General features: G+C 38.6%; 1 protein-coding gene across 5 annotated transcripts in view; it reads right to left on the bottom strand.

Moving 5' to 3' along the window:
• Positions 1 to 23,827, bottom strand: part of Diaph3 (diaphanous related formin 3) — a 492,745-nt gene extending 468,918 nt beyond the window's left edge. For all 5 annotated transcript variants that reach the window (XR_012436212.1, XM_074043284.1, XM_074043286.1 and 2 more), the window contains exon 1: positions 23,456 to 23,827. Coding sequence is in view for 4 of the 5 variants with exons in the window: in XM_074043284.1 (XP_073899385.1) it covers positions 23,456 to 23,635 (180 nt within the window). In the remaining variant the exon portion in view is untranslated. The remainder of the gene's footprint in view (positions 1 to 23,455) is intronic.
• Positions 23,828 to 25,075: the final 1,248 nt, after the last annotated feature.

Genomic DNA, 25,075 nt, shown 5'->3' with positions numbered 1-25,075 from the left:
CCAGCAATACCACTCTTGGGGATATACCCAAAAGAATGCAACTCAGGTTACTCCAGAGGCACCTGCACACCCATGTTTATTGCGGCACTATTCACAATAGCCAAGTTATGGAAACAGCCAAGATGCCCACTACTGACGAATGGATTAAGAAAATGTGGTATTTATACACAATGGAATTTTATGCAGCCATGAATAAGAATGAAATATTATCATTCGCAGGTAAATGGATGGAACTGGAGAACGTTATTCTGAGTGAGGTTAGCCTGGCCCAAAAGACCAAAAATCATACGTTCTCCCTCATATGCGGACACTAGATCAAGGGCAAACATAACAAGGGGATTGGACTTTGAACACATGTTAAAGCGAGAGCACACAAGGAAGGTATGAGGATAGGTAAGACACCCAAAAAACTAGATAGCATTTGTTGCCCTCAACACAGGGAAACTAATGCAGATACTTTAAAGTGACAAAAGCCAATAGGAGAAGGGGACCAGGAACTAGAAAAAGGTTAGTTTGAGAAGAATTAATTTAGAAGGTAACACACATGTACGGGAAAGCAATGTGAGTCAACTCCCTGTATAGCTATCCTTATCTCAACTAGCAAAAACCCTTGGTCCTTCCTATTATTGCTTATACTCTGTCTTCAACAAAATTAGACATAAGGGCAAAATAGTTTCTGCCTGGAAGCGAGGGGGTAGGGGAGGAGAGAGAGGGAGTGGGGTGGTTAAGGGAGAGGGCGGGGGGAAGGAGGAAGAAATGACCCAAACATTGTATGTACATATGAATAAAATAAAATAAAATAAACTGCATTTCCAACCACAAAAAAAAATAAAAGTAAAAAAGAAAAGGAAATTCAGCTAGACCTCTCTAGCGAATAATTTGGTAAAACAACTCACACAAACACACCCCCTTTAACATAGTAATTCTCGGGTACTTAGAAACTAACAAACATAATCAAAGGCTTATGTACAAATATGTCTCACTACAGCATTACTTTAAATAGCTAGGACTGTAATCAATGGAAATCTACCAAAACAAGAGAAAGATTAAGTAAATCATTAGAGGTTACTGCACAAAAGCCTCACTCAGCTCACCATACAACAGAAGCCAATTAATCAAGAGGCAAAGGGTGGTACAGAAAAAAACTTTAGTGTAAGCTTGCCCATTTGATTCTCCTCCCTAAAGAACCATCTTGCTGTGAAAATAATTTAGGAGTGGTTGACACCGGAGATGGGCACCTTATCACAGGTGGAAGTTTGTGACCAAATGATGCACATATGATCTTAACCACCCAGTGGTGAGATTCTTTTCCAGTTCAATCCTCAAGAACAGTGATCATTATTTCCTCAGGTCATCCCCATCACTGGTTTACCCATATGCAGTTCCCAACACAATACACAATAGACAGGCTAGAGTGGGCAGCTGCCCAATGCCATCTTGCTAATCACCAAACTCATGGTAATGAACCATACTTTACTTGATTATTTAAAAAGACAATTGCTGTCAGGTGCCAGTGGCTCATGCCTATAATCCTGGCTATTTGGTGTTGGAATTAAAGACCCTCCGGTGCCGAAAACAGGCACACAAGAAACAAGAGAAAATCTTGACAGGGCAATTTCTCTTGATCAAGAGGGTGCAAGCATGTGCTCACTCCAGCTAAGCAAGCACACAGGCACAAAATGGCTGACAGTGGCTCCTCCTTATATCCCTGACGCAGTTGTACCTCCACCTAACGCAGGATTTGTCAAAGTCAAAGGTTCACAATCTTTCCTGATTGGCTAAAAGGCTTGGGAGATGGTTTAGGGCATACAGTTTGGCGGGCAATGGATTCGTACAGGAATCTGGAAGAAGAAGCAAGGACCCTTTAAACATGCAGTCACCTAAGATGGTGACCTGAGGAATTTTTAAGTAATCTCAGAGGGTAACAAATACTTTGATAGAAAGGATCATTTTTCTTACATTAGGAAGCTAAGATTGGAATGATTGAGGTTCAAGGTTACGAGCAAATGCTTTGCCAGATCCCATCTCCAAAAATAACCAAAACAAAATGGACTAGAAGTATGGCTCAAGCAAAAAAGCGCCTGCTTTACAAGTGCTAAGCCCTGAGTTCAAATTCTATGCCACCAAAGATATAAATAAATAAAAATAAAAGACAAGTGCAAGGGCTGGATGGTTGGTTGTGCACACCTGTAACTCCAGCTACTTGGGAGGTGGAGATCAGGAGGATTGAAATTTGAGGCCAGCCCAGGCAAAAAGTTGGTGAGTCTCCCATCTCAACAAACAAGCCAGACATGTCAATGCACACCTGTAATCCTAGCTACATGAGGGGCATAGGTAAGAGGATCACAGTTCAAGGCAACCCTGGGCAAAAATGCAAAATGCTATCTGAAAAGTAAGTGAAGACAAAAAAAAACAGGGAAGGGAGGAAGAAAGGGTGGGAGGGAGGGAGAGAGGAAGAAAGGAAGGAAGGCAGGCAGACCAGGGTCAGGTGAGGTTAAGTAGGGAGTAGCTATGCATCGTCTGATTTCAGTCCTCAGCTACAAGAGTTCTGCCATATGGACTATAAAGACATGGCAAAAGGCTTTCAATATAATGTCCCATCAAAAAATTTGCATATTTTATACATCTAGTTTAAGGAATTTGGGGCATTTTTTTCATAATTTCATGTATTTTCCCAGTTGCAATCATGGACAAATACAATCCATGTATTTATTTTTACAATAACAAAAGCTTATTATGGATAATACTTTTCACACTGAACAGAAAATAGATTAGCTCCTTTTCCAAAAAATGTTATGTATTAGTTAAAAAAGAAAATCTAAAAAAATCTAGTAAGTACTGTGAGCAAAGACTTTAACAGGCTGAATTTTTAATGAATATTTTGAAGTATGTCAGAATATATTAAGTGCATTATTCATTTGTTTTTAATTCACATATATAAATTAACCAATCTCAAAAAGCTCCTTGGTTCTGTGAATTATTGATGTTGTCACCTGCTAGAGACTTAATTCCAAGAAAAATATATGAATCACTACATCACAAGCACAAATCCTTTTGACACAAATTCAATTTCTGTGGCAACAATAATACATTGGCTTAGTTTATTTTTCTATTTTATGACACTTATTAATGGTGGAGATAAAAGAAATCTATCATTTTTCTTTATTGTAAATGTAAACAATATCATGCCATCTTGAGAGAGCTAAGGTAAATACCACTTTCATTACTACTTGATAATACCTTAACGTAAAAGAGGATGATGCTGAAATATAAAACAAGATTTTTCAAGCAAGACCTTGTCTCATAATCATAACTTTTTCTACTATACAGTATAATTAGGCTGCCAATGTGTGCAAGACTTTACATTAAATGTGAAGAGTACCCAGCCCTGCCCCTAGGAGCTTACAAGTAAGCAAATAACCAAAATGCAAAACAGTGAAACAGTCGGTAGTGACAAGGAAAAGCAGAAGAGTCCCTACTTGCTCATTATATATGCTTAAATGCATGTTAATTAACATGCAAATATAATAGCAATGGTGTAAGGCCCAATTGCAACTTTTTAGCCATGAATCAGGTAAAACTTGCAATATAGAATCCATTTGAAGGACAGACTGCAGGAGGTCCATGTATTCCCAAAGGTGTCAATTAGCCAGGGGGAGAAAACACCCCTTCTCCTTCCCAAGAAACATCTGTTGGTGCCAGAGAAACACCCCTCCTTCCACATCTGTCCACGCCAAAATCTCCGCCCTCGGGCAATAAAAAAAGCTATAAAGTCCGATTTCCAACCTGACCTGGGGAACCACCAGTTTCCAGTCCCACTGCATGACCCCAGGTGGCCTTTTCTTTCTCTTCTCTACAAATAAAACTTTTCTGACCTTTGCTGCTAGAGTCCACTTCTGATCTCTATCCAAGCAGACCAACGGACCCTTGCCACCACCTGAGCTTCCCAGCACCTCACATTCTTCTTGAAAAATGAGAAATTCCTAAAATATTCATTCATAACAAGTATTTATTAAACATTCTTATGGTATACATCAGTAACAAGACAAAGATTTTCACCTAGAGGAACTTATTTTCTACTGGAGAAACAGATAATGAACACAAGTAAAATTACAGAAGATATTGGAAGGTGAAGATTACTCCTATGGATGGAGGACCCCGAGTTTAGGGTAGAAAGATTTGCAGGTGGCAATTTTAAAGTGTTGTCTTGTGTGAGCAAAGAGAAGCAGGTAGGCTATAGAGTTAGCTATGTGCATATGAGGAAGTATTTCAGATACACAGCACAGCCAGAGTAAAGCCATAAAGCAAGGAGGATACCTGGTATTCAAGCAACCAGGAAGCCTGGCTCCCACAGTACAAGATAAAGTCAGCAGAAGAGAAAAGGTAGCAAATCAGTCCCAGGTTACTTTAAGGACATGGGCTTTTATTCTGCCAATAGTCGCAAATATTGTGTAAGAAAAAACATAATACTCAAATCAGCATAGAATGCAAGTTCCACAATGAGGGTGGGGAAGGTCTGTACTCAATCATTTACTTCAGGATCCTGACATGCCTTTCTGTGTAGGCTACCAGAGTGAGTCACTAACTAGAAAGTTTTAGAAATACTCCCAAAATACTAAAAGCCAATAAAAGCAATTTTTATACAAACTTTTTTCTAATGTAGAAAGAGTCTTGGGGGGGTAGGGAGGAAAAGGCCAAGCTTGCTTACAGAAAGGAAGGTAAGGGGAAAAAGACATATTTCTACCCATTTAAACATAACCCTAAGGACCTCTCAGAACTTTGAGCATCATCCCTAAGAAGTCCTCCTCACAAGTCATCAGGCAAACAAGGACCCTGCAGCACAGAGACCTGAGCCAGGGCAAAGGGATGCTCAGACAGCCCAGCACCAGCCTAGTGGCTGCCTGTCCTCCAACTCCTGCCGCACAGCACCCTCTCCTGCAGCTGCTAATCCCCAGGTTACTAATCATCTCCAGTCTGTGCTCCCCTTTCAATCCTTCTGTAAGTGTCCCCACATTAAATCCACCTACCATGATCTTGTCCGAGCTGAGACAGTGCCCCAATCCCAATCCTTCCCTTCGCTCAGGCTGTTTCTGATACCTTACGTGTCCTGCTACTCAGTTTTCAAATGCTGCCTGCTTCTTCGGTATCAAACGTGCCTCTCCTGTGATCTAGTATCCTGCTTTGAGTGATGTAAAAACCAGTACTGCGCAGAAGCCAAGTGTGGCATCTAGAATCAAACACACCTGGGTAGGAATCCACCTCTGACACCCCTCAGTTGTGTGACCTTGAGCACTTACTTAAACTCTCTAAATGTCTGTTTCTTATCTGTACCAGAAGGCCTACAAGCCACTGCCCCACAGGCTTGCTAAGAGATTTAATTGAGAAGGCTATGCAAATCAGTGCTCTACAGCTGGTTTTCATCATGGCTTTCATCAGTTTTGTCCCCTTAGATCCCTGTGACATCATCTTGGTTCAGGTGATCATTCTCAAGGCAAGCCCAAACAGTTTCCTCCCCAACAGGGCCCTGCAATCATTCTTGAATCAATTTCAGTCCATTTGTAATTGGTAAGTGTGTGCCAGACTCCCGCACTGGGCTTGTGCCCCTTAAGGGCAGTGATTTTTGTCATGGTCATTTTGTCTGCAGGTCTATTTTTCTGGGTGTCAGTTATGTTGGACTGTCCTCTTTCTAGCTGTTGGGGGCTCTAAGATTTTATCAGATTTCTTTGGAGCTCAGATCCCAGGGCTAAGAACACTAAGCAATGGCAGTTTCCCAATCCCATCCCCAGAGCCAGCATGGTGCCTGACCTTCAGGAGGCCAACAGCCAGATGGATGAATGAGATGTGAGGTAAATAAATGAACTGAGTAGATTTTCCTTATTTCAATTTATAGTAAGGATGGGTCGACCTTCATTATCAAGAAATGAAGAATCCCAGCTCTGTCTTCCCATAACCCTTATATTGGGCTGCTGGTTACTATGTGTTTTATAGTTTACTATTTGTGTTTCTTTTTTTTACTGTGATAGGAACTGTTTCCTTCTCTTGAATTCCCGAACCTACTACAACACAGGGAACATTTAACCCAGTGGTTTTCAATCTGACTTAATATGAGAGTCACCTGAAAGTTTCTTTCTTCTAAAATACAAATGCTGGAGTAACCTCCCAGACCAAGCAAATCAGAATACCTGAAGGTGGGGGTTCCCTGGATAATTCTAAAGCTCCCCCATGAGACTGTAATGCACTACAAAATTAAAGACCACTAAATTAGGCAAACTATCTTAAGGTGAGCCTTCTACTACCAAGACTATCATCAAGGAATCTCAACAGATCCACACATGTAGATGCAGGAAACATGAGGTTTACCTGCCTGGTGCACATCATCTCTTCCTAGAGAATGCCTGTGGCGTCAAGGTGGACCTGGCAGTCTTCACTATGCTTTGTGAGCCAGTCTTGGCCACAGCTAAACACAAGGCAGAATACAAATCCAAACAGAGCCAGTCAAATTCTCTCTCTCCCAGAAACCTGGGCCTGAGATTCACAAATGAAACTCAGACCTCTCATCTTACACAGATCAGATCAAATATTATTCTTGGAATTGTGAGGCTTTTGGGCTTGGCTGGGTAAAGTTATAAGCATTGAAAGCCATATTATGCAGAGATACAACAAAGGACCAAATGCCTAGTGAGAAGCAAAATTAGACAATATGGACCCTGAAGAAGAGAAAACAAGAGAAGCTTTCAGCTTTGAGTTCTTAGTACCAGTCCCTCATAGGACCAGCAATACTAACTACTTAATTCTTGAATCAAGAATGTAACTTTACAATTTCCTTTTTCAAGCTTAAATGAGATATTGCATGGGAATCTATTCCTTTAAGCCAGATAGGCCTTGACTGAGACAGAATCCAAGATTCTTATATGAGTACCTAAGTACCTAGTAGAGAGCCCCCTCTTTTTACCATTACTACCACCATTTTCTGAGGAATTACCATGCTAACTAATACACTAAACAACCCTACAAATTAGCTATTATCCTTATCTTAGAAATCAGGGCACTGAGTAGCACAGAAGTGACTTGCCCAAGCTGGCAAATGCCCAGGTTGAGAATGGAACCTTGGCCACTGTGACTCAAAATCTCAGGCTCATTCCCCTTTCCTTCCCTCTGTCTCTAGTATTAGAATGGGACACACAAACCTAGGGAAGAAGTCATAGTGCCAACAGGGCAGTTTCTATGTTATTTATGGGGCAAAGAAATTTGAAAATAGAATCTTAATAAGATAAGCACAATTCCAGGTGGATAGTAATTAAGTGATACCAATACTCAGTATCAAGCCATATCTTAAAGCTTTAGATGAATAAGTATAAAGACTTGGAGACAGGGGTATAATTTCTGAGAACTGATCAACACTGATAAGAACATGTATTTTGCAAAGGAGGTTCCCCCTTTTTCCACATATATAACAGAAATATAATGAATTGCTACCTAGCCACTTCACGCCTCATGCCTGTAATCCTAGCTACTCAAGAGGCAGAGATCAAGAGGATTGCTGTTCAAAGCCAGCACAGGCAAACAGTTCGAGAGACCCTATTTTGAAAAACCCATCACAAAAAAAAAAAAAAAAAATGGGCTGGAGGAGTGGATCAAGGTATAGGCCCTGAGTTCAAACCCCCAGTACAGAAAAAAAAAAATTTCATTTATAGTTTTTTTTAACATTAGTACATACCACATACCTTATAAATGATGCCCTTCTAATCCAGGCCAAAACATAAGCCATAAAAACATCTACATTCCAATGTCATTAAAAAAAAAAAGATAATTAAAGAAAATTTAATTTTTAAAGGATTGATGAAGTTTGAATTTTTTAATAACTAAACTACCACTGTTTCCTTGCATAATTTTATTAGTAATTTTTACTACTAGCCTCTAAATTGTTTTATCACTTAAAAGATATTGACAAAAGTAACATCTGAAAAAAAGCACATCTTCAGCTTAGTTTGGGGGAGGAGTACTTTTTGGGGGGTGGTTACTTGTTTTGGGCAATACTGGGGGTTCAACTCAGTACTTGAGCTTGCTACAGGCAAGCCATTCTACCAGCTGAATCTCTCCTCCAGCCATTTTTGCTATAGTTATTTTTCAGATAGGGTCTCACAGTTTAGCCCTGGCCAGCCTTGGACCTCAATCCTCCTACCTATGCCTCCCAAGTATCTGGCATTACAGATCCGAGAAAATTCTAGCTTTTACATGCAGTTCCAGTATTGTGCATAAAATGAGGATTACATTTTTACATTTCTTTTAAAAATATTAAGCAAGCAGAGTACAATTACTGACTATACAAGCTAGCAAGCCACCATGCTAGGCATGGGATATAAAAATATACAAAACAGAGCAGCTGCCTGGAAGGAGTTTTCAATCCAATAGGTTCTAGAAGAAAAAAAGTAACTGAGGTCACTTATTTTCCTTAAAGTAGGACAGGTTCAGAAAGATAAAAGTCATATGTTTTCTCTCCTATGTGGAAGCTAGACCTAAAAGATAAATGCAAATATAAATACATACATAAATATAAATATATATATATATATATATATAGAGAGAGAGAGAGAGAGAGAGAGAGAGAGGAAGAGAGAATAAATACGTATATATACAGAGAAGGGGCAGAAAACATGTTTGTAATAGTGGGACTGATTGCGGGGACTAGGGGGAGGTGGGAGAGGAAAAGGGAAGGACAGAGAGTGAATAATAGCTAAATATATTGCATCTCTGCATGAAGGTGGAGTAACAAAAGGCACTGAAAGCTACTGGATAATAGGGGGTAAGGAGGGAGGGGAAAAAGAGGGGGTTAATTTGATTAAAGTACAATATATTCATGTGCAAAATACCACAACCAAACTCCTTTGAACAATGAATATACACTTTAAAAATGAAGAACAGGACTATAAAACAGGTCTTATTCAGGGATGGTTACTAGTGGGGGGGTGAACAAACAGGGTAAAAGAGGGTGAATTTGGTCAATGTACTTTATATTCTTGTATGAAAATAAAACAATGAAACCCAATGAAATAGTTTTAAGAAGAGGGGGAGGAAGGATAAGGAAGAATGATAGAGGGGGTGAATCTAACCAAGACGCATTGTAAGCATATATGAAAATGTCTCAATGCAATGCCCCTGTATAACCTAACACGTGCTAATAAAAATGTTTTTAAAAAAATAATATAACATCAGTAACTATTCCAGTAGGGCTAAACAAAATGAAATACATGGGTTCCTCACCTTAATGCTGTCCTTTGCAATTTGTCAACCAAATGAATTTGGAAAATTTGGAGATATGTCCTTGAATGTCATTAGATACAGAAGAGTCCAATACTGGGAGGCACTTGCACTGTGTCACAGGACAACACAGCAAAATCCAACATGTAACATTCTGACACAAGTGTAGTTATGAACACAATTTCTGTAGTCAAACTGCAAGCTCAAGCAACTCAGTCTGACTGCCCTTGGCAATCAACCAACTCCAAAGGAGACTTCAGAGATGACTTTCTAGCAATAACCTAAGCATATCTAAAAGCATTGATTACAGTACCCTCCACATTCATTAATAAGACAAATCAACAAGGGTGTGGGGAAATCAGCAGCTTACACCTGCAGGCATGGGAAGGCACCCAGTGACCTAATAACCTAGTGAAAATTACCAAGGACTACAGACCTTGCAAGGACATGAAGTTAATTCTCACTTCCCTGTTTTTCTCATAAACCTATCACTGATGGTAGTTCCAAGAAAAGGCATCACTTGCCAGAATAAGATGTCCACATCATCATGTAGGAATAAATCATTACATCATGGGAAGACAGTCTGTAAGAAACACCTGACTCCAAGAGCCACAGGCAGTCCTTTCAAAAGGAATATGATCCAATGTCTGTCAGCTGAAACAGAGAATTCTTTAAAATAAATAAAGCTGCCTAGTGTAGCGCTGAGAAAGTCCCAGCATGTGTCCTCTATTTGCACAGAAAAGGAAAATTCATTGGGGAAAATATACCATTTTTTGAAGACTGAAGAACCAGGTTCTTAAATACAGGAGGTTGGGGCAAAAAAATTAAATTTGTTCAACAGCATGCTTAGTACCTGTTTGAAACTAGAAGCTCAAAAGAAATTTCCTTCTCAGCAATCCCTCTTGCCCATACACACCTGCCAGTCTAACAAGGCTAAGGTACAGATCTGTGCAACAACAGATCCTGATACAGATTCACTTCAAGCATTTCAAAGGAAACATTGGAATGGACCAGACCAACAATGGAAGAAAAGCGTTCTAGGCACAAGGTCTCCCTTGTTTAAAAAAACAATGCAATTATTAGGGGATCAGCTAGGAATGTGTATGAATGAGCAATCAGGTTTCAAATGGAAATTGAGAAGTTCGGGTTAGACATGTGGGCAAGGATAAGATTAAAGGGACTGTACTTCTTGACCTTTAAATTGTGGATGATGCAGAGCAAAAAATGAAGTGTTTTATGCAGGTTTCATAACCACAGTTTTGTTCCCCTCAAAATTGTTGTTGTAGTAATGTTGTGGATAGTAGGCTCAAGAACCAAAGGCAAGGAAAACTAGGAAGCTATGGCTATACTCCAGCAGAGACATAAGATGAATGAGATCAAGGACAGTAAAAGTAGAGCAGAGATGAATGCTGGGAGTCCCCAGGAAGCACAATCAAGGTTACTGCCCAATACACATGGAAATTAATGATGACGAAGTTCAGAACAACTTCAAGATAAAATAATGCCATCTACTCAAAGAACCCAAACAAAGCTAGTGAGAAAGAAGGTAATGAGTTCAAGTTGAAATATGCTGAGTCACCTCTGGGTCATTCATGAAAAATAAGTTGAATAATCTGTACAGTTCAAAAGAGGATCCTAACGTAGGGATAGAGGTTGAGGAGTCATCACCTTCTAGATTTGAGCCATTCAATATACTAGATACTAGCCACAAATGGCAACTTAAACATAATTTAAATTAATTCAAATTCAATCAAATTCAATTCAGTTCTTTGGTAGCATTAGCTACATTTCAAGTACTCAAAAGTCAAATCTACCCATATATGGACTACAGGCCACAAATACAGCAATACTATGAAAAAAAAAAAAAGTCATGCTAAAGGGAGATCACTAAAGGGACAGGGAGTGTAAAAGAAGGAAGCTAAGCAGGTGAATATAGTTAATGTATTTTCTATAAAAGAATGGATATAGAATTTTTAAACCTATTGAAATAGCCATCAGAAGGGAAATAAGATAGAAAGGAAAAAAAGAGGGGGTGAACCAATTCAAGTTATAATACATATATACATGGAACAATCACAATAAACTTCCTGTGTAGCTATCTTAAACAAACAAAAGTGTATTTTTTCAAAAAAAACGGAGAACAAGGAAGTAAAACAGGTCATGTCTGGAGGTTGATACAAGTGAGAGGGGTAGGGATATAAGGAAAGGGTGTAGAAGAGTGAATGTGTTGGAAAAATTATTTATTCATGTATGAAAATGGAAAAATGAGACCTGCTGAAATTATTCCAGGAATGGGAAGAAGGGGGATAAAGAAGAATGATGGTGGGGGTGAATTCAGCTATGGTATATTGCAAGAACTTTCATAAATGTCACAATGTACTCCCAGTACAACAATAATAAAAAAAAAAACTTAAAGCCACCTCTAAACCGTGATTACCAAACTCAACACAGAACACAGCATTTCCATCATCTAAGAAAGTTCTACAGAAGAGCACTGATCAAAGCTAAAGCAATGGATGAGCTCATGATGGAAGGCAGTAGAAAGGAAAAAGGGGAGATCAAAGAGACAATACTTATAAACACTAATTTTAAAGAGTGAAAGCAGGGATGAGCAAGATCAGAAAAGAACACACTTAGGACCAAGGTTTCAAGAAGTGAGCGGTTAAAATGAAGATGATGAAGAAGTAAGAAGAAGCCTGAAAATCAGCCACTGAGTTTGGCAGTTGTTTAATCTGCCAAAACAATTTTAAATGACAGAAGCAAAAGAAAGGGTGAGCAACAAATAGGAGTGGTTCAATCCCTCTTTACAAGTGCACCTACCCTTTACCAATGCTAAAGGGTAAGTTTGTTGCCTAAGAGAACAACAAGCTTAGAGCTATTTAATGTGTGTTAATTCCCAGTATAATATGTGGAACCATCCTATCTAACCTATAAGTACCATTGTACTCATTTCACAGTGAAGGGGAGAAAAGTAATCCTCTAAGATTATATAGCTATTAAAAACCAGGGCCAGGATCTAAGCTTGAGTCAACTCCACAGCCTGAGTTTTTAAAGACTACACTTCAACATATTATTGGTTCACATGTCCTCTCCCCATACCTAACTGAATGTCAGCCTCTTGAACTGAAGGAACAAATTGTATCCACCTGTGCTATTCCAGGTCTAAGGGCTCTCAAATATTTACTGAATAAATGAAAATAAATCATGGAAATGGTAAAAAAGAGAAGGAAGCAGAACATGGTACTCAGGCAAAGAGTCAGTAAAAGTTTGGGAAGGGAGTTGTTTGTTTGTTCTTCTGTGTTTTCTTTTGCAATGGAAACCATATGCCTAGAAAAGGTGAAACTATGGAGCCTGAAGAGTCAAACATGTGATGGAATGGGGCTTGGTCCAGAGCAGTGTAAAGGGATTACCATAGAATTGGAAATCAGGCATTCCTTTGTGGATACTGCAGGAAAAAGGAGGAAGAATGGCTACAGATATGGAAGATTACAAGTTCAAGCAACATGACCTTTATTTTGACTGTGAAAACGATTTGAAGGTGAGTGCTAAGAGTCTGTGATAACATATCTAAGATCTTTTAAATGAGTGCTATGGTATGTTCCTTAATGGGGGAAAAAATGGGTGCTTTACACATATACACACAGAATATCACTAAAAGGATCAAAGGAAAATATTGTCATTTTCTCTTCAGGGGGAGGGCAAGGAGTATCTGGGATGGAAGGAGGGAGGCTTAGTAAATTTCACTTCATACTCCTTACATTGTCAAAGTATATAAGAAATGCAGAAATTATTTTTTCAGTTAAAAAATTTTATGCAGGATGTCAGTGGCTCATGCCTATAATTCAAGCTACTTTGAAGGCTGAGATCTGGAGTGTCGCAGTTCCAGGCCCACTTGGACAAAAAAGACTGCAAAACCCCATCTGAATGGAAAAAAGCTGGGCATGGTGGTTCATGCCTATCACCCAGCTACAACAACAAGCATAAAACAGGAGGATCCCAGTCCAAGCCAACTTATCTCTAAAAAAGGGAGACCTACCTCCAAAATAACCAGAGCAGAAAGGGCTGGAGGTGTGAGTCAAGCAGCAGAGCACTTGCCTCACAAGCATGAAGCCCTGAGTTCAAAGCCCAGAACCACCAAAAATAAATAAATAAATGGAACAAAAAGGAATCAGGTCCACAGATGAAGTAAAAAGAGTAATAACAGTGTAGCATAAATGCTGAGAAGAAACGGAAAGGAGGTAACAGGACTCTGGAGCCAGACTGCCTATGTTTACATCCATCAAGGCCTATTCTCTGCTGTGCACTCCACAAAGTACCATCATGTGCAAAACAAGAGTGATAAGAGTGCGTCCTTCAAAACCTTGTGTGAGAGAAAGTGATGAAAGCAGTGCCCAGCCCATTGTAAGAGTTGAGCAAATGTGCTGAGGATGCTTCAGGACGCACAGACTAAGGGCAGCAATTCAAATGGCTGCAAGGGTTCCACCCAATTCATCAGCTGGTTCAGCCACAGAGAAGCCTGCCTCATTGCTTCAAGCTTAGAGGTCTGAAGCAGATGGACTGGACAAGGAGGCCAAACATTATTTTACTTACTTATATTCTACCTTATGTGAGGTTTCATGAAACGAGGAGTTAGAAGGCATCTTGGTTTAAAGGGTGGGTTTGGGGTGAAGCAAATGTTGGCAATAGAAGCCTGACAAAGAACAAAAAGAGGCAAGGCCAAGGAGTTAGAAGTTGAGATGAAGCAGAAAGGTAGGGAATATGTCCAAAAACCAAATCTCTTGATGTGTCCCACTCCCATGAAGGGCATGGTCCCTGAACACAATCTCTGGGTCCAGCAAGAAGGAAGTAATGGTGGGGGTAGGGGGAAGCAAGCAAAAGAAAAGTCAAAATGCTGTCAATAACAGGGATCCCATCATATCCCCCTCAAGATGACCAGCCTGAGAGAATTTGACACAAGTACAGGACCTCCCCTATTTTGGAGTCTGTGAAGGAATCACAAGAATAAAATTTGTAAAAGCTGTCACATACTAAATAGTGACACTGTGCATGAGTTATTATAATATGCCTTAGGTCAACTAATCCTCATTAAAAAAAATCTGTAAGCATAGACACTAATTGTTTCCATCTTACAGACAGGGAAACTGTACTTTGGCCAAGGATACACAGTCACAATGAATGCAGCCTGAGCCCTTTTCATCACAATGTTTAGGTGTGGGGCTCTAAGCCCAAGTCTCCAATGACCCAGATATGTTTTCCATAGTCTCTACATGCCCTTGCCTACCACCATGGAATCTTACATAAAAAGAAATGGGCATTTAGGGTGTATCAATAACATTTCAACTTAAATTAGTCATGAATGAATTAATGAACCAACAGATACATGGTTATAAGAGTAATTTGGCATAGATTTTCAATTAGCCAATTATTCAGATTCCTACTGTAAGCATAAGTCTATACCAGGCACCAGAGAAAGTGACTTCTAAAATCTTACAAACATAGGCAAAAAATAACTGAAAACTAGTTGAAAATATCATCAATAAGAGCAAAATATCCTCAGAAGGGAAGCTGAGTGAAGTTGGAACATAATTTTAACTGAAGACTATCACTTCATAAAGAAATGAAATTGTCACACTGAATTTCTGAATGTGGATTGTATATACTCCATTTTTCATGTTGAATTTGTGGGTTGTCAAATTATTCATTAAAAATGAACTGGAACTGTCCTTATGAATTGAATTCTATTCAACGTTTCAATAAACAAAAACAGTTTAACTCTAATGTCCATAATTAATGTCATCAATGTACAAATCTTTTATTTAAAAAACTGAATGTTACAAAATTTTGTTTTATGACGCACAAATAAACACCTACCTTGAAAAAAATGCATGGCTAAATTCTCCATATCCTGGGAAAATATTTGACAATAAAACTAGTCAAATAAATGTAGGATTGTGGGTCTCATGGTTAACCCATGAACTAAGTTATTAAGAGTTTCAAGAACATCTACACTATAGCTCCTTGGATACAGTGTGGTACTCTGCACAGGTATTTAGCCATCATTTAACTCATGAAGGTCTGACTTGTACCACCACCACGTGTGTACATCCCAAGTCCCTCAGCACACAGAATGCCCTGATTTCATTAGAATAAATTCTAGTTCCCGGCCTTTCCAGTTTTTGTGATATACCATGATACTCAAAGAAGGAGCTACGAGAAACCATAGGGTATTAATTCCATTCACAGATTTATTTTTAAGGAAAAGAGATATTTATAAATAGGAAACTTTTCAAAAAAAATTTGAAAAAAAATGTCCTGCAAAGGATATTTCTTCAAAGAAATGAAGAGCAAAGATTACAACGAGATAGACAGGAAGCAGGCATTTCAACAGAATTTATGAAGTTTTATTTCTTAAGTTTATTAGTGAGAAAAATATCCTATACCTCTTTATGATAAATATATTTTTAAGACTGCAAGCTTCTTGTTTACTCAAGAAAACCATGAAGTAATCTTTGAAGCATGCTGTATACAGTCTTCATTACCAATAAAAACTGACTAATCATTTCACCCTACCACTAGACAAAGAGCTAAGGTGGAAAACATTTGTCTGGTTCAAGTTCTCTTCTAACTTCTTGACTTAAGTCACGTCACAGTTCTTAGAACTGTAATAAGCAAAGAACTTTCACAACTTTTCCAATTCCACAATTGGAAACTTGGTAATTTTTTCAAGATTATCTTAAACATATTCTGGAACATATTCTGGACATTCCAAATGTCCCACTCTGTAAGCATGTTCTGCCCAGCACTTTTGGTGGCTAGACTTTGATTTGTATTTTCTAACAATATGATGTCCAGTGAGCACCAAGCAAAATCATGAAGTGCTTAGGAAGAATTCAGCTCCAAAAGGCTCTTTATAATTCCCAAATGACACTATTTGGGGAAAAAAATGACTCACAACTATAGAAAGATAAAATTCAAGAGAAAAATGAATGTAGGAGCCATTAATAATGGTTCTGATTCTTTGTGTGTTCAACACATAAATTTAAATTTTTTTTACATATGACTGTTTTCTTCTTCTAAACAGGTTTATAATAGTTCACTACGTTACTGAAAGTCTTTAGACCCTATGAAGAAGATAGTGGTGATTGAAGATAGGCCTCTACCACTGGTATGATGTTAAGTCTTTGAATCAGGAAATAACTTATCTTCCTCAGTCTCTGGGATTCCATTTCCATTTGAGAATCAAGCAGGCAAAAAGGAAAACAGCTGAACATAACATGTATTTCCACTACTAAATCCAATAATGGTGACTTAATTTAAGCAAAACATCATCATCAATCACATCAAATTAATGGTGTTAATTTGAATTTTATTGGTTTTATGGTTTTGTTTTGGATTTTACATATAAATCTATTTTAGTTTTATAGCTGTGAAAGAGCCATAAGCATAAAGAGTTATCCTTTAGCTTTATATCTATACATATATTAGTAACATTATTCTTAATATCATTCAAGTCCATAGAGCATCACAGGAATCTTTTTTTTTTTTAACTTTGTGGTTATTTCCTTTGTAGATTTCTTTTTTGTGTAAGGTTTCTTTGTACATAAGTTTCATAACCACATAAGCCTTATTTTATAAATGAAAGAACACACCCCTCAGAAACTCAGTCTGACCATTCAGTCATCAGATCTGAACTCTGCCTAAATCCAAATGTTTCCTTAAAATTCCAGAACAAGAACTGAGAATGGCTCTGCCTCCCTACACCTTGAAGAACAAGCCTGGCTGAAGTAACATTTTCCAGGATAAAAATGTATATTCAAAATCCAATGTATGTTCCAATGCCCTAAAATATAGATAAAAATGATACTACCACTATTACTACTAATGACATTATGACATACAGAGCAATTCTTTAAATGGCAAATGTTTACACCGAGGTAACAAGAAGCCAGGTACTATTCTAAGCTCATGACATGTTAACATTTTATCTGCACAATAACCCCATTTTACACATGAGGAAAAGAGAGGCACAGCAAGAGACTAAGTGAATGCTCAAGTTCATACAGTTAATAAGTGGCACAAGTGGAATTCAAGTCTTGAGACTGGTAGAAGCCATTGTTCATGAATGTTATTTATAATGCCTCTTCTACAAATAAACTGTGACAAAGAATAATGGTGGATCTTGTAAAATAAAATCTCTGGCAAGCATTTCCAAACAGTTTCCACCAAGTAGTCAGTAACATGAATGTTTCAGCAACAAAATTTACATCAACTCTTAAATTCTCCCCTAAGTTAATGACCATTTGATTTTCTATCTAAGAAAAATTACTTCCAACAGTAAGATATTTCAATACCATCCTGCTGCTATTGAGAGAACAGTTACCTTTGTAGATCAGGTTCAAAGAAAGCCCATGCTTTGATCCCAAATATCCCATGAAGTAAAAGGTTATGCTTAATCTATATTTTATAGATCTAAAAGTCAAATTAATTTCTGGGATAAACAAGCAAGAGTGTATGGTAAGCATATTCTTTAGCATTCACTTGATACCTTGTTTAGAAGATACTATGTGCTGAGTTAAAGACAATTACATTAGAGTAATACGTGGCAGTTTTTTCTTATATTATTCTGCAAGCATAAACAAGTTATATATGTGTTAATTTACATTCTATATAAAAAGCCAATTTTAAATCCAATTTATAAGGCAATAAATATATAAAGATTCTAGGACATAGCCATAAAGTTATGCCATAAAGTAGAGTTAGTTCAAGACAACAATAATAAAAGCATGACAAATTTTAGCATTCCACCAACTGCACAAAGGTGTTTCAGGTAACATCTGCTCAGAACCAATTGCCACAAGATAGACTAGATGAGATGCAAGCTTTCACAGTGCAATAAATGTATGTCAGTTTGCATTCCTCATAATTAAAGGCATGAGTCTTTGAAAAAAAGCAATTAAGCCTTGCTCTAAATCTAAGACAATCATCCCTACCCCCATCCCTTCTTACCCTCAGAGAAAAGATACAGAGTAGTTGAGAAGTATTAAATACCATATATCATCTACTTTCAGCAGTTAAATACACCCAAAAAAAGGCACTTGAAATATATTCTTCTGATAAATCATACATTTCAAAAAAAGTTAATTTAAATGCTTAGGCTGGATTTGTTATTTCTGTATAGTCTTGGTCAAATTCATTAACCTCTGGGCCTCAGTTATTCTGTCTATAAAACTGATTCTACCTTCATCTGAAGGTTTTTATTTCTGATATGTTAGGCAGACTTTTGACATGAATGAAACTCAGGTGCCTGAAGCCTTCAACTAAGAGTACTATCTCAACTATTGACAGTTTAACTCTAGCATAACTGAAAGCATTGGTTAAGCTGAGGATTCAAGGAAGGAATTAAGTTCACAAAAAAAAAAGGAAGGAAGGAAAGAGGAAAAGCATACAGAACTCTTTTCTCATCTTTTCTATAGCAACTATAGAAATGACACAACAGACAAAACCTAGTTTGGGTTGTTATTTCAGTCATTGTTTGGATTTTGGTTATAATTTGATTATCTTGCACTCCCAAATTACAAACTTTCCAAAATATTCAAATTATACAACGGAGAGATTTAAATGGATCTGATAATTCTCTTACAGCATTTTATCTTGGTCATATTTACAGCAAAAATAACTGCTGGGTTTCCCTAAAGCAGCTATTACAAATTCCCACAAATTTGGTGGCTTAAAACATCAAGACTTACTATCTCAGTTCTAGAGGACAAAAGTTCCAAATCAGTTTCATTAGGCCAAAATCAAAGTGTCTGAGGAGCCACACCCCCTCTGAAGGCTGGAAAGAGGACCGCTGCTTGTCTCTTCTGACTTCTGATGGCTATATCATCAATCTCTGCTCTGGAGCCACATCAACTTTCTCTTCTATAGTCATATAGAAAATACATGTGTTTGCATTTAATGCCCACCCTGACAATGGAAAGTAATCTGATTTTTTTTTTCTAGGGTTATGGGATTGAACTCAGTGCCTCATACTTGGTAGGCAAGCATTCTTCCACTTGAGTTACACCCTCAGTCCAATCTGCCCACTTTTAAATCATTAGTTTAATCATATCTACAGTCTTTTTTTTTTTTTTTTTTTGCCATAAGAGGTAACATTCACTCTTTTGCCATAAGAGGTAAGATTCCAGTGATTAAGGAGTGGTATTTTTTGGAGAGTCATTATCCAGCTTACTATATCTTCCTCAAATAAACTCAAAGCCATTAGCCAAGGATACACTAATCTCATCAGCCTGCTCTGTTTCAGCTTTACCTAAGCTCCCACATAATAAACAAAAGCTCTCCAGCTTTATGTCTCTTCTCACCTGCCAACCTGCCTATAGCCAGATCACCAATTAATTAATATTAATTAATATTAATAAATAATTAGTAATGCCATTAAAGGCATTACTAATTATTGTTAATGATGCTTAGATGAGAAGGGGAGGAGTAAAGATTAAAACCCCCAACAGCCATGAGAAAAGCAGGATAGTGATTAGGACCAAAGCATTGTAACCCTGAGCAGCCTAATTTCTGTGTAACTCGTTTTCCTCATATAGCATCCAAGGCTAATAATATCAAATATGTGGAAATTCATGAACTTGGACTGAACATACACTCTCACCCAACAGAAAAAACCAACTTAAGCTTTATTACAGTAACTGAGTTGCATTAGGCCCAAAAGTCAAGTAATTGATTATGCTGGAAAAAACTAGTAAAGCTATAACCAAACAATTGGGTGACTGACAAGGCTGTAACCAATTCTTTCCTATGCCTCACTTTTCTGCTTTCCTATAAATGTTACTTGTCACAATGTTGCTTGAAGTTCTTAAAACCACCATCGCTGGTTCTGGAGCTTCCAAATGAGTCATTTTTTGCTTTGCTTGCTCAATAAGCTCTATTAAATTAATTAGACTAAGGAATTTTCCTTTTAACAATGCTTATCTCATCCTCCAATTAAAGGAGTTAATATTTATAAAGCATCTAGTGCTTGCCTCATTATCTGATTACTAACAATGCCCAAACAGGGTATACAGATATTAATGGACAGGATGACAAATCTCACAACCAAAACTGAGGGAGCTACAACGACATAATAAAACAATAATGATCTATTCAATGGAAACTATTAGATAAAAAATTTACACTATAAGAATTCTATAAGAATTTTTGAAGCTATTCCTACTTAAAGAACTCTTCCTTTGGGGCTGGGGTCATTGGCAGAAGTGGTAGAGCACTTGCCTAGCCAAGCACAAGGCCCTGAGTTCAAACCCAGTATTACCTAAAAAAGAATTCCTCCACCAACCTGGACTACCAATTTATAGGCCTCATTTCAAAGGCTGACCACATCCTAGAGAGACTTACTTATATCCTTCTCCCTGAAACTACATATTTTGCTGCATCTGGATCTGGTGACCACCATTAGGTATACAGTGTGTTGCTAAGGATATACCATCAAAAGGTTTTTCATAAATACAACAACTGTTCTGTTCCACAAGGAAAATAGGATTCTAATTCAGGTTCTGAGAACATGACTAGAGCAGGTTCCAAGTTTAATGAATCTTCTGAATTCTATCTACCTTCACAAAGTATCCACCCAAGCACCTGTCTTGTCCTCTCACTTCCTTCAACAGTATTATGCCCCCAAAGGCTATTCCCAGCATCTCAAAACTCATTGCTAAATATATTTTCTACTGAAACCAAGTCATAACTGACTTAGTTCCCAAGCTATAACTGACTTTGCAAACAGCCCAAAAAGGAGTTGATGATAGTGCAGCCAAACTATCATGTAATTACAATAGAACAATTGAAGTTTTGTAGATATGTGCCAAATAATAGACAACACATTGCCAACCTACATTACCTGTTCAAGTACAAAGTAGCTACCCAAGCTCAGATAATTACTGCATGAACTAAAGAAATCAGGCTAATATCACTTCATTCCAACCAAGAAAAGGCCAAGAACTGACTTGGCATCTGGTAGTAAAGCAGTCTAAACTACAGATCAATCACTCTTTGAGGCATTGCTAGGATCTGTGATGGTCTCAAAGATCACCCTCCATCCCCAAAACAGGAGTTCCTGGTGTGGGACACCAAAGGCAGTGAGAGCCAGGCACACTGGAAGAACTGCTCAGAAGGCAGCCTTTAAATTAAGATACAGGTAAAATGGAGCCTGGAACTTCAGCCCCTCTTAAGAATCCTAGCTCAACAGAGAGATGATCCCAAATTGGTAGACGCTCAGACTCCTGATGGAAAGGGATAAAATATCTCCATAGAAAAGCATCCCCAGGTTAGGTTTCCTGGAATTCTGCAAGTTAAGAAAAAATAATGAGGTTACAACAATCAACAAGCAAAAGGGGAGAGCAAACCACCATAAGTCAAGCAATATGGATGGACCAAAGACTGCATATAACAGAACTCTTACCAAGTTAACAGCAGCCAAGTAGTAAATGTCTAAAAAAACAAGTAAGAACAAGGGACTATCAAGAATGCCCAGGCAGATTTGAAAAAAAAAAAAAAAAAACTGTAACTTGTTGAAATAAAAAGTAATTGCTGAAATCAAATATTCAGAACAAGTTAAAAAGCAGATTAGACATAGCTGATGACAGAATTAATGAACTGGAAGATATATCTAAAGAAATTATCAGGTAAGCAAGAATTTTGAATTTTCAGAAATTACCAAGAGTCCAAATTACTTCTAAATTATGAAGTCATAATTCAAGTCAAACCCCACCCACATATACATTAACTTAAAAGTTAAATGTATTGTCTTTTAGATGTCATTTCATCTTTACATCCTTTTAACAAATAGCATGCTGAGAGGGTCAATAGGGCATAACTGTGAACTCACAAACAGCACAGCAAATAGAACCCAAATCACCTGATACAGCCTTCAATGAAACTAAATATACATACTAATTTAGGTCCCCCTAATTTTCAGGACCTCCTTGCTGGGAGTCAGAGAAAATTATACTGCCTGTGTTCTGGACCATGGGAGTCAAAACAAAATAGAGTAAGATTATTAAGACACAGTATAGATTATAAAAGGAAGAGAAGTCATCACTCCAGTGGAATCTTCTCATATTGGGCAGAATCTTTCATTCCCAAATTAACTCTCTCCTAGTCATTCTTCAGACCTGTCATGATAACAACAATAAGTACAGATTTGACCCTCTTACAAAATGTCACCATTCCGATTATCATTTTGATGCTTAGTTTAGCAAAATTAATCCCCACTGTCTCTCATTTTCAACATTCTGATATATCTCATATCATTTTATTCAATTATTATTTTAACTAAATGCCATACTTAGCATTTTAGTTCACAAAAATTATTCTCTTAATTTGTGAATCATGACTTAAATTCCTCAACTTTATTTGTCCACACAAGGCAAATGCTATAAGCATCACTAAAAAAAAAAAAAAAAAAAAAAATTTCCATAACCTAAGTAAAATGAAGAGGTCAGTATTAACCTTTTGGACTCATCCCAAAGTCTACCAACCCACTATGTGATTTACTCATACACACACACACACACACACACTGAAACCAACCACCTTCATTCTTTCACTGGCTAATATTAAAAAAACTTACAAGGTGCTAATCATGACACTACCCTTGAGTGCTAAAAGTGAGTAGGGAAAGCCAATCAGAATAGCGAGTTTCAAATACTTAGACTTCCTTCCAAGCTAAACAAAACATTCTTTAACAGTGACCACAAGGCCCGCCAAGTTTTGAAATAAAACGATCTGTTTCAACTTGGAAGGATGTATCTACCTTAAAAACGTGCTTACTGGATTAAATTATTAAGCAAAAAAAGAAATACCATCACCTAAAAGTTCCCTTTGTGTCATAGCCCTTGTTACTACACTAAAGATAAGTTAGACTTAAAAAAAAAAAAAATGCAGTGTCCACCTAGATGACGTCAATACACAGACATTTGAACTTAGGAAATGTGGAGCGGCAAAAGATAAATGTAATTTGTCACCAGACTGGAATAAAACTGGGACCCTGTGACTGATCTAGGAAGACTGGCAACTCTGGATACCTACAACAGAATCAGGTCCCCCGGGTTCAGCAGGCCCACCCTGGGCCGTCAGCAAAGCAGGCCTGTAAGGAGTCCGGAGGTACCCCGGCCCCCCATCCCCGCTGTCAGACACTTACAAACTTAGGGCGCTTCTCCCCAGGCTCCTCGACACCGCCGGACAGCAAGGGGTACTGGGGGCCCCTTCTGCGCTGCATCTTGCCTTCCGGGCAGCTGCGGAGCGAGGCGGTGGACGGGTAAGGGACCCCCGCGGCCAAGCCTTGGGCCGGGCGGTGCATCCGCGGCCGATGCCGCTCCATCTTTCCCAGCACCACCGGGCCGCGGAACGAACACTCAGCCAGCCACGGTCCAGCAGTTCGAGGATTCGTGTTCCCGGTTCCGCCGCTCACGCCTTCAGCCCAACCCAGTCCAACCGCTGAAGTCCCGACCCGGGCCAACACATCCGAAATCTCCCGCCACCACGGTCGGCCCTAGACCTACCAATCCTGAGCCGTCCGGTCAATTACACGCCAGAGATCCGCCCCTTCCGGTAGTACCCTAACGGGATTGGCCTTCCCGCCTGTCCTTTCCGCTGCTCAACGCCTGTAGGTGTCCAGGCCGCTCGATTTAAAGGCGCAGAAAAGGGTTGGGTTAGGAGGTGCTCCCAGAAACCAAGTCACAGTGTCGGCCTGGATTTGTTTGGACTTTGAAGAACCGGTTCTCGCAAAACTGGAATGCTGGCAAGACCTGCTGCGCGCCATTTCAGCAGTTTAGTAATGTAAAACCTGCTAACCCTCTCGCTAGGATCTGGAAGCCTCAATTTGGTGGCTGCTGGGAAAAGTAGCCTTAGAATCTGCTCAGGGAGGTGCACTAGACAGGAAAGGACAACACCGCCCCAGGCACCCCGAAAGGATGCTTTCTAGACCTGGCTACTGGGTGCTCTGCAGATGGTAACAGAAGAGTCTGCCAGAAATCTATGAGAGCCCGATTAGGCCACGCCTTAAACTCTAGGTCTAATGTGGTATGCACACATTTCGGCAAATAACACAGAAACGTAAATGTGACAGCAGTTTTCCACAAGTTCATTGAGCACAAATTGGGGAGATGTTAAATCTAAAGGCAAAGGAAGGTTGCACATGTTTTCACTAGGCAGAAGAGTGGCCGGGGCGTTCAAATAAAAGGCATATTCCAGGCAGGAGTAAGGTCAAGAGCATGCAGCTGAACAAGCCTCACAGGCCTATAGTGAAGGTCAGCAACGAGGCTAACGCATTTTTCTCATGCATTGGTGTTGCATTTTCTATGTTAAAAGTCATCTTTCCCTTTGAACTATTTCCTTAAAATATTGATCTTCTGACTACATGGAGGTGATTGACCCAAGATTCTAGTAAGCATGCAGTATTGATTTTGGTACAATAAATAACCGAGGTCCTTGAGGGAGATTAGCACAAAAGTTCAAAAAAATGGGCCCTCGTTCCAAGTAAATCTTCAGGCTAAAGTTTGTTTGCTTGTTTAAGGGGTTTTTTTATGTTTGTTTTTACTATCCCAGATTCTATACCAGTTTCTGTCCTCAAAATGTACCTAATCTTTAGGGAAACTTGTAAGAGAGCAATGAGGTCAGGAAAACTAGTAGTTCCTTCTGTCTTGATGAGAGACTAATATGTAAGTTTTATTCCATTTACTAGCAAGGGGATGTTGAATATGATGTTTAACTTTCTTTGCTTCTTTATTTGCAAAAGGGAATTAATAATGGTAAAACCTAC

The sequence above is a fragment of the Castor canadensis genome, chromosome 10, assembly GCF_047511655.1.
Source record: "Castor canadensis chromosome 10, mCasCan1.hap1v2, whole genome shotgun sequence".
Lineage (NCBI taxonomy): Eukaryota > Metazoa > Chordata > Mammalia > Rodentia > Castoridae > Castor > Castor canadensis.
Note: the sequence above shows the minus strand (reverse complement) of the source record. Positions and strands in the feature narration are given on the sequence as shown.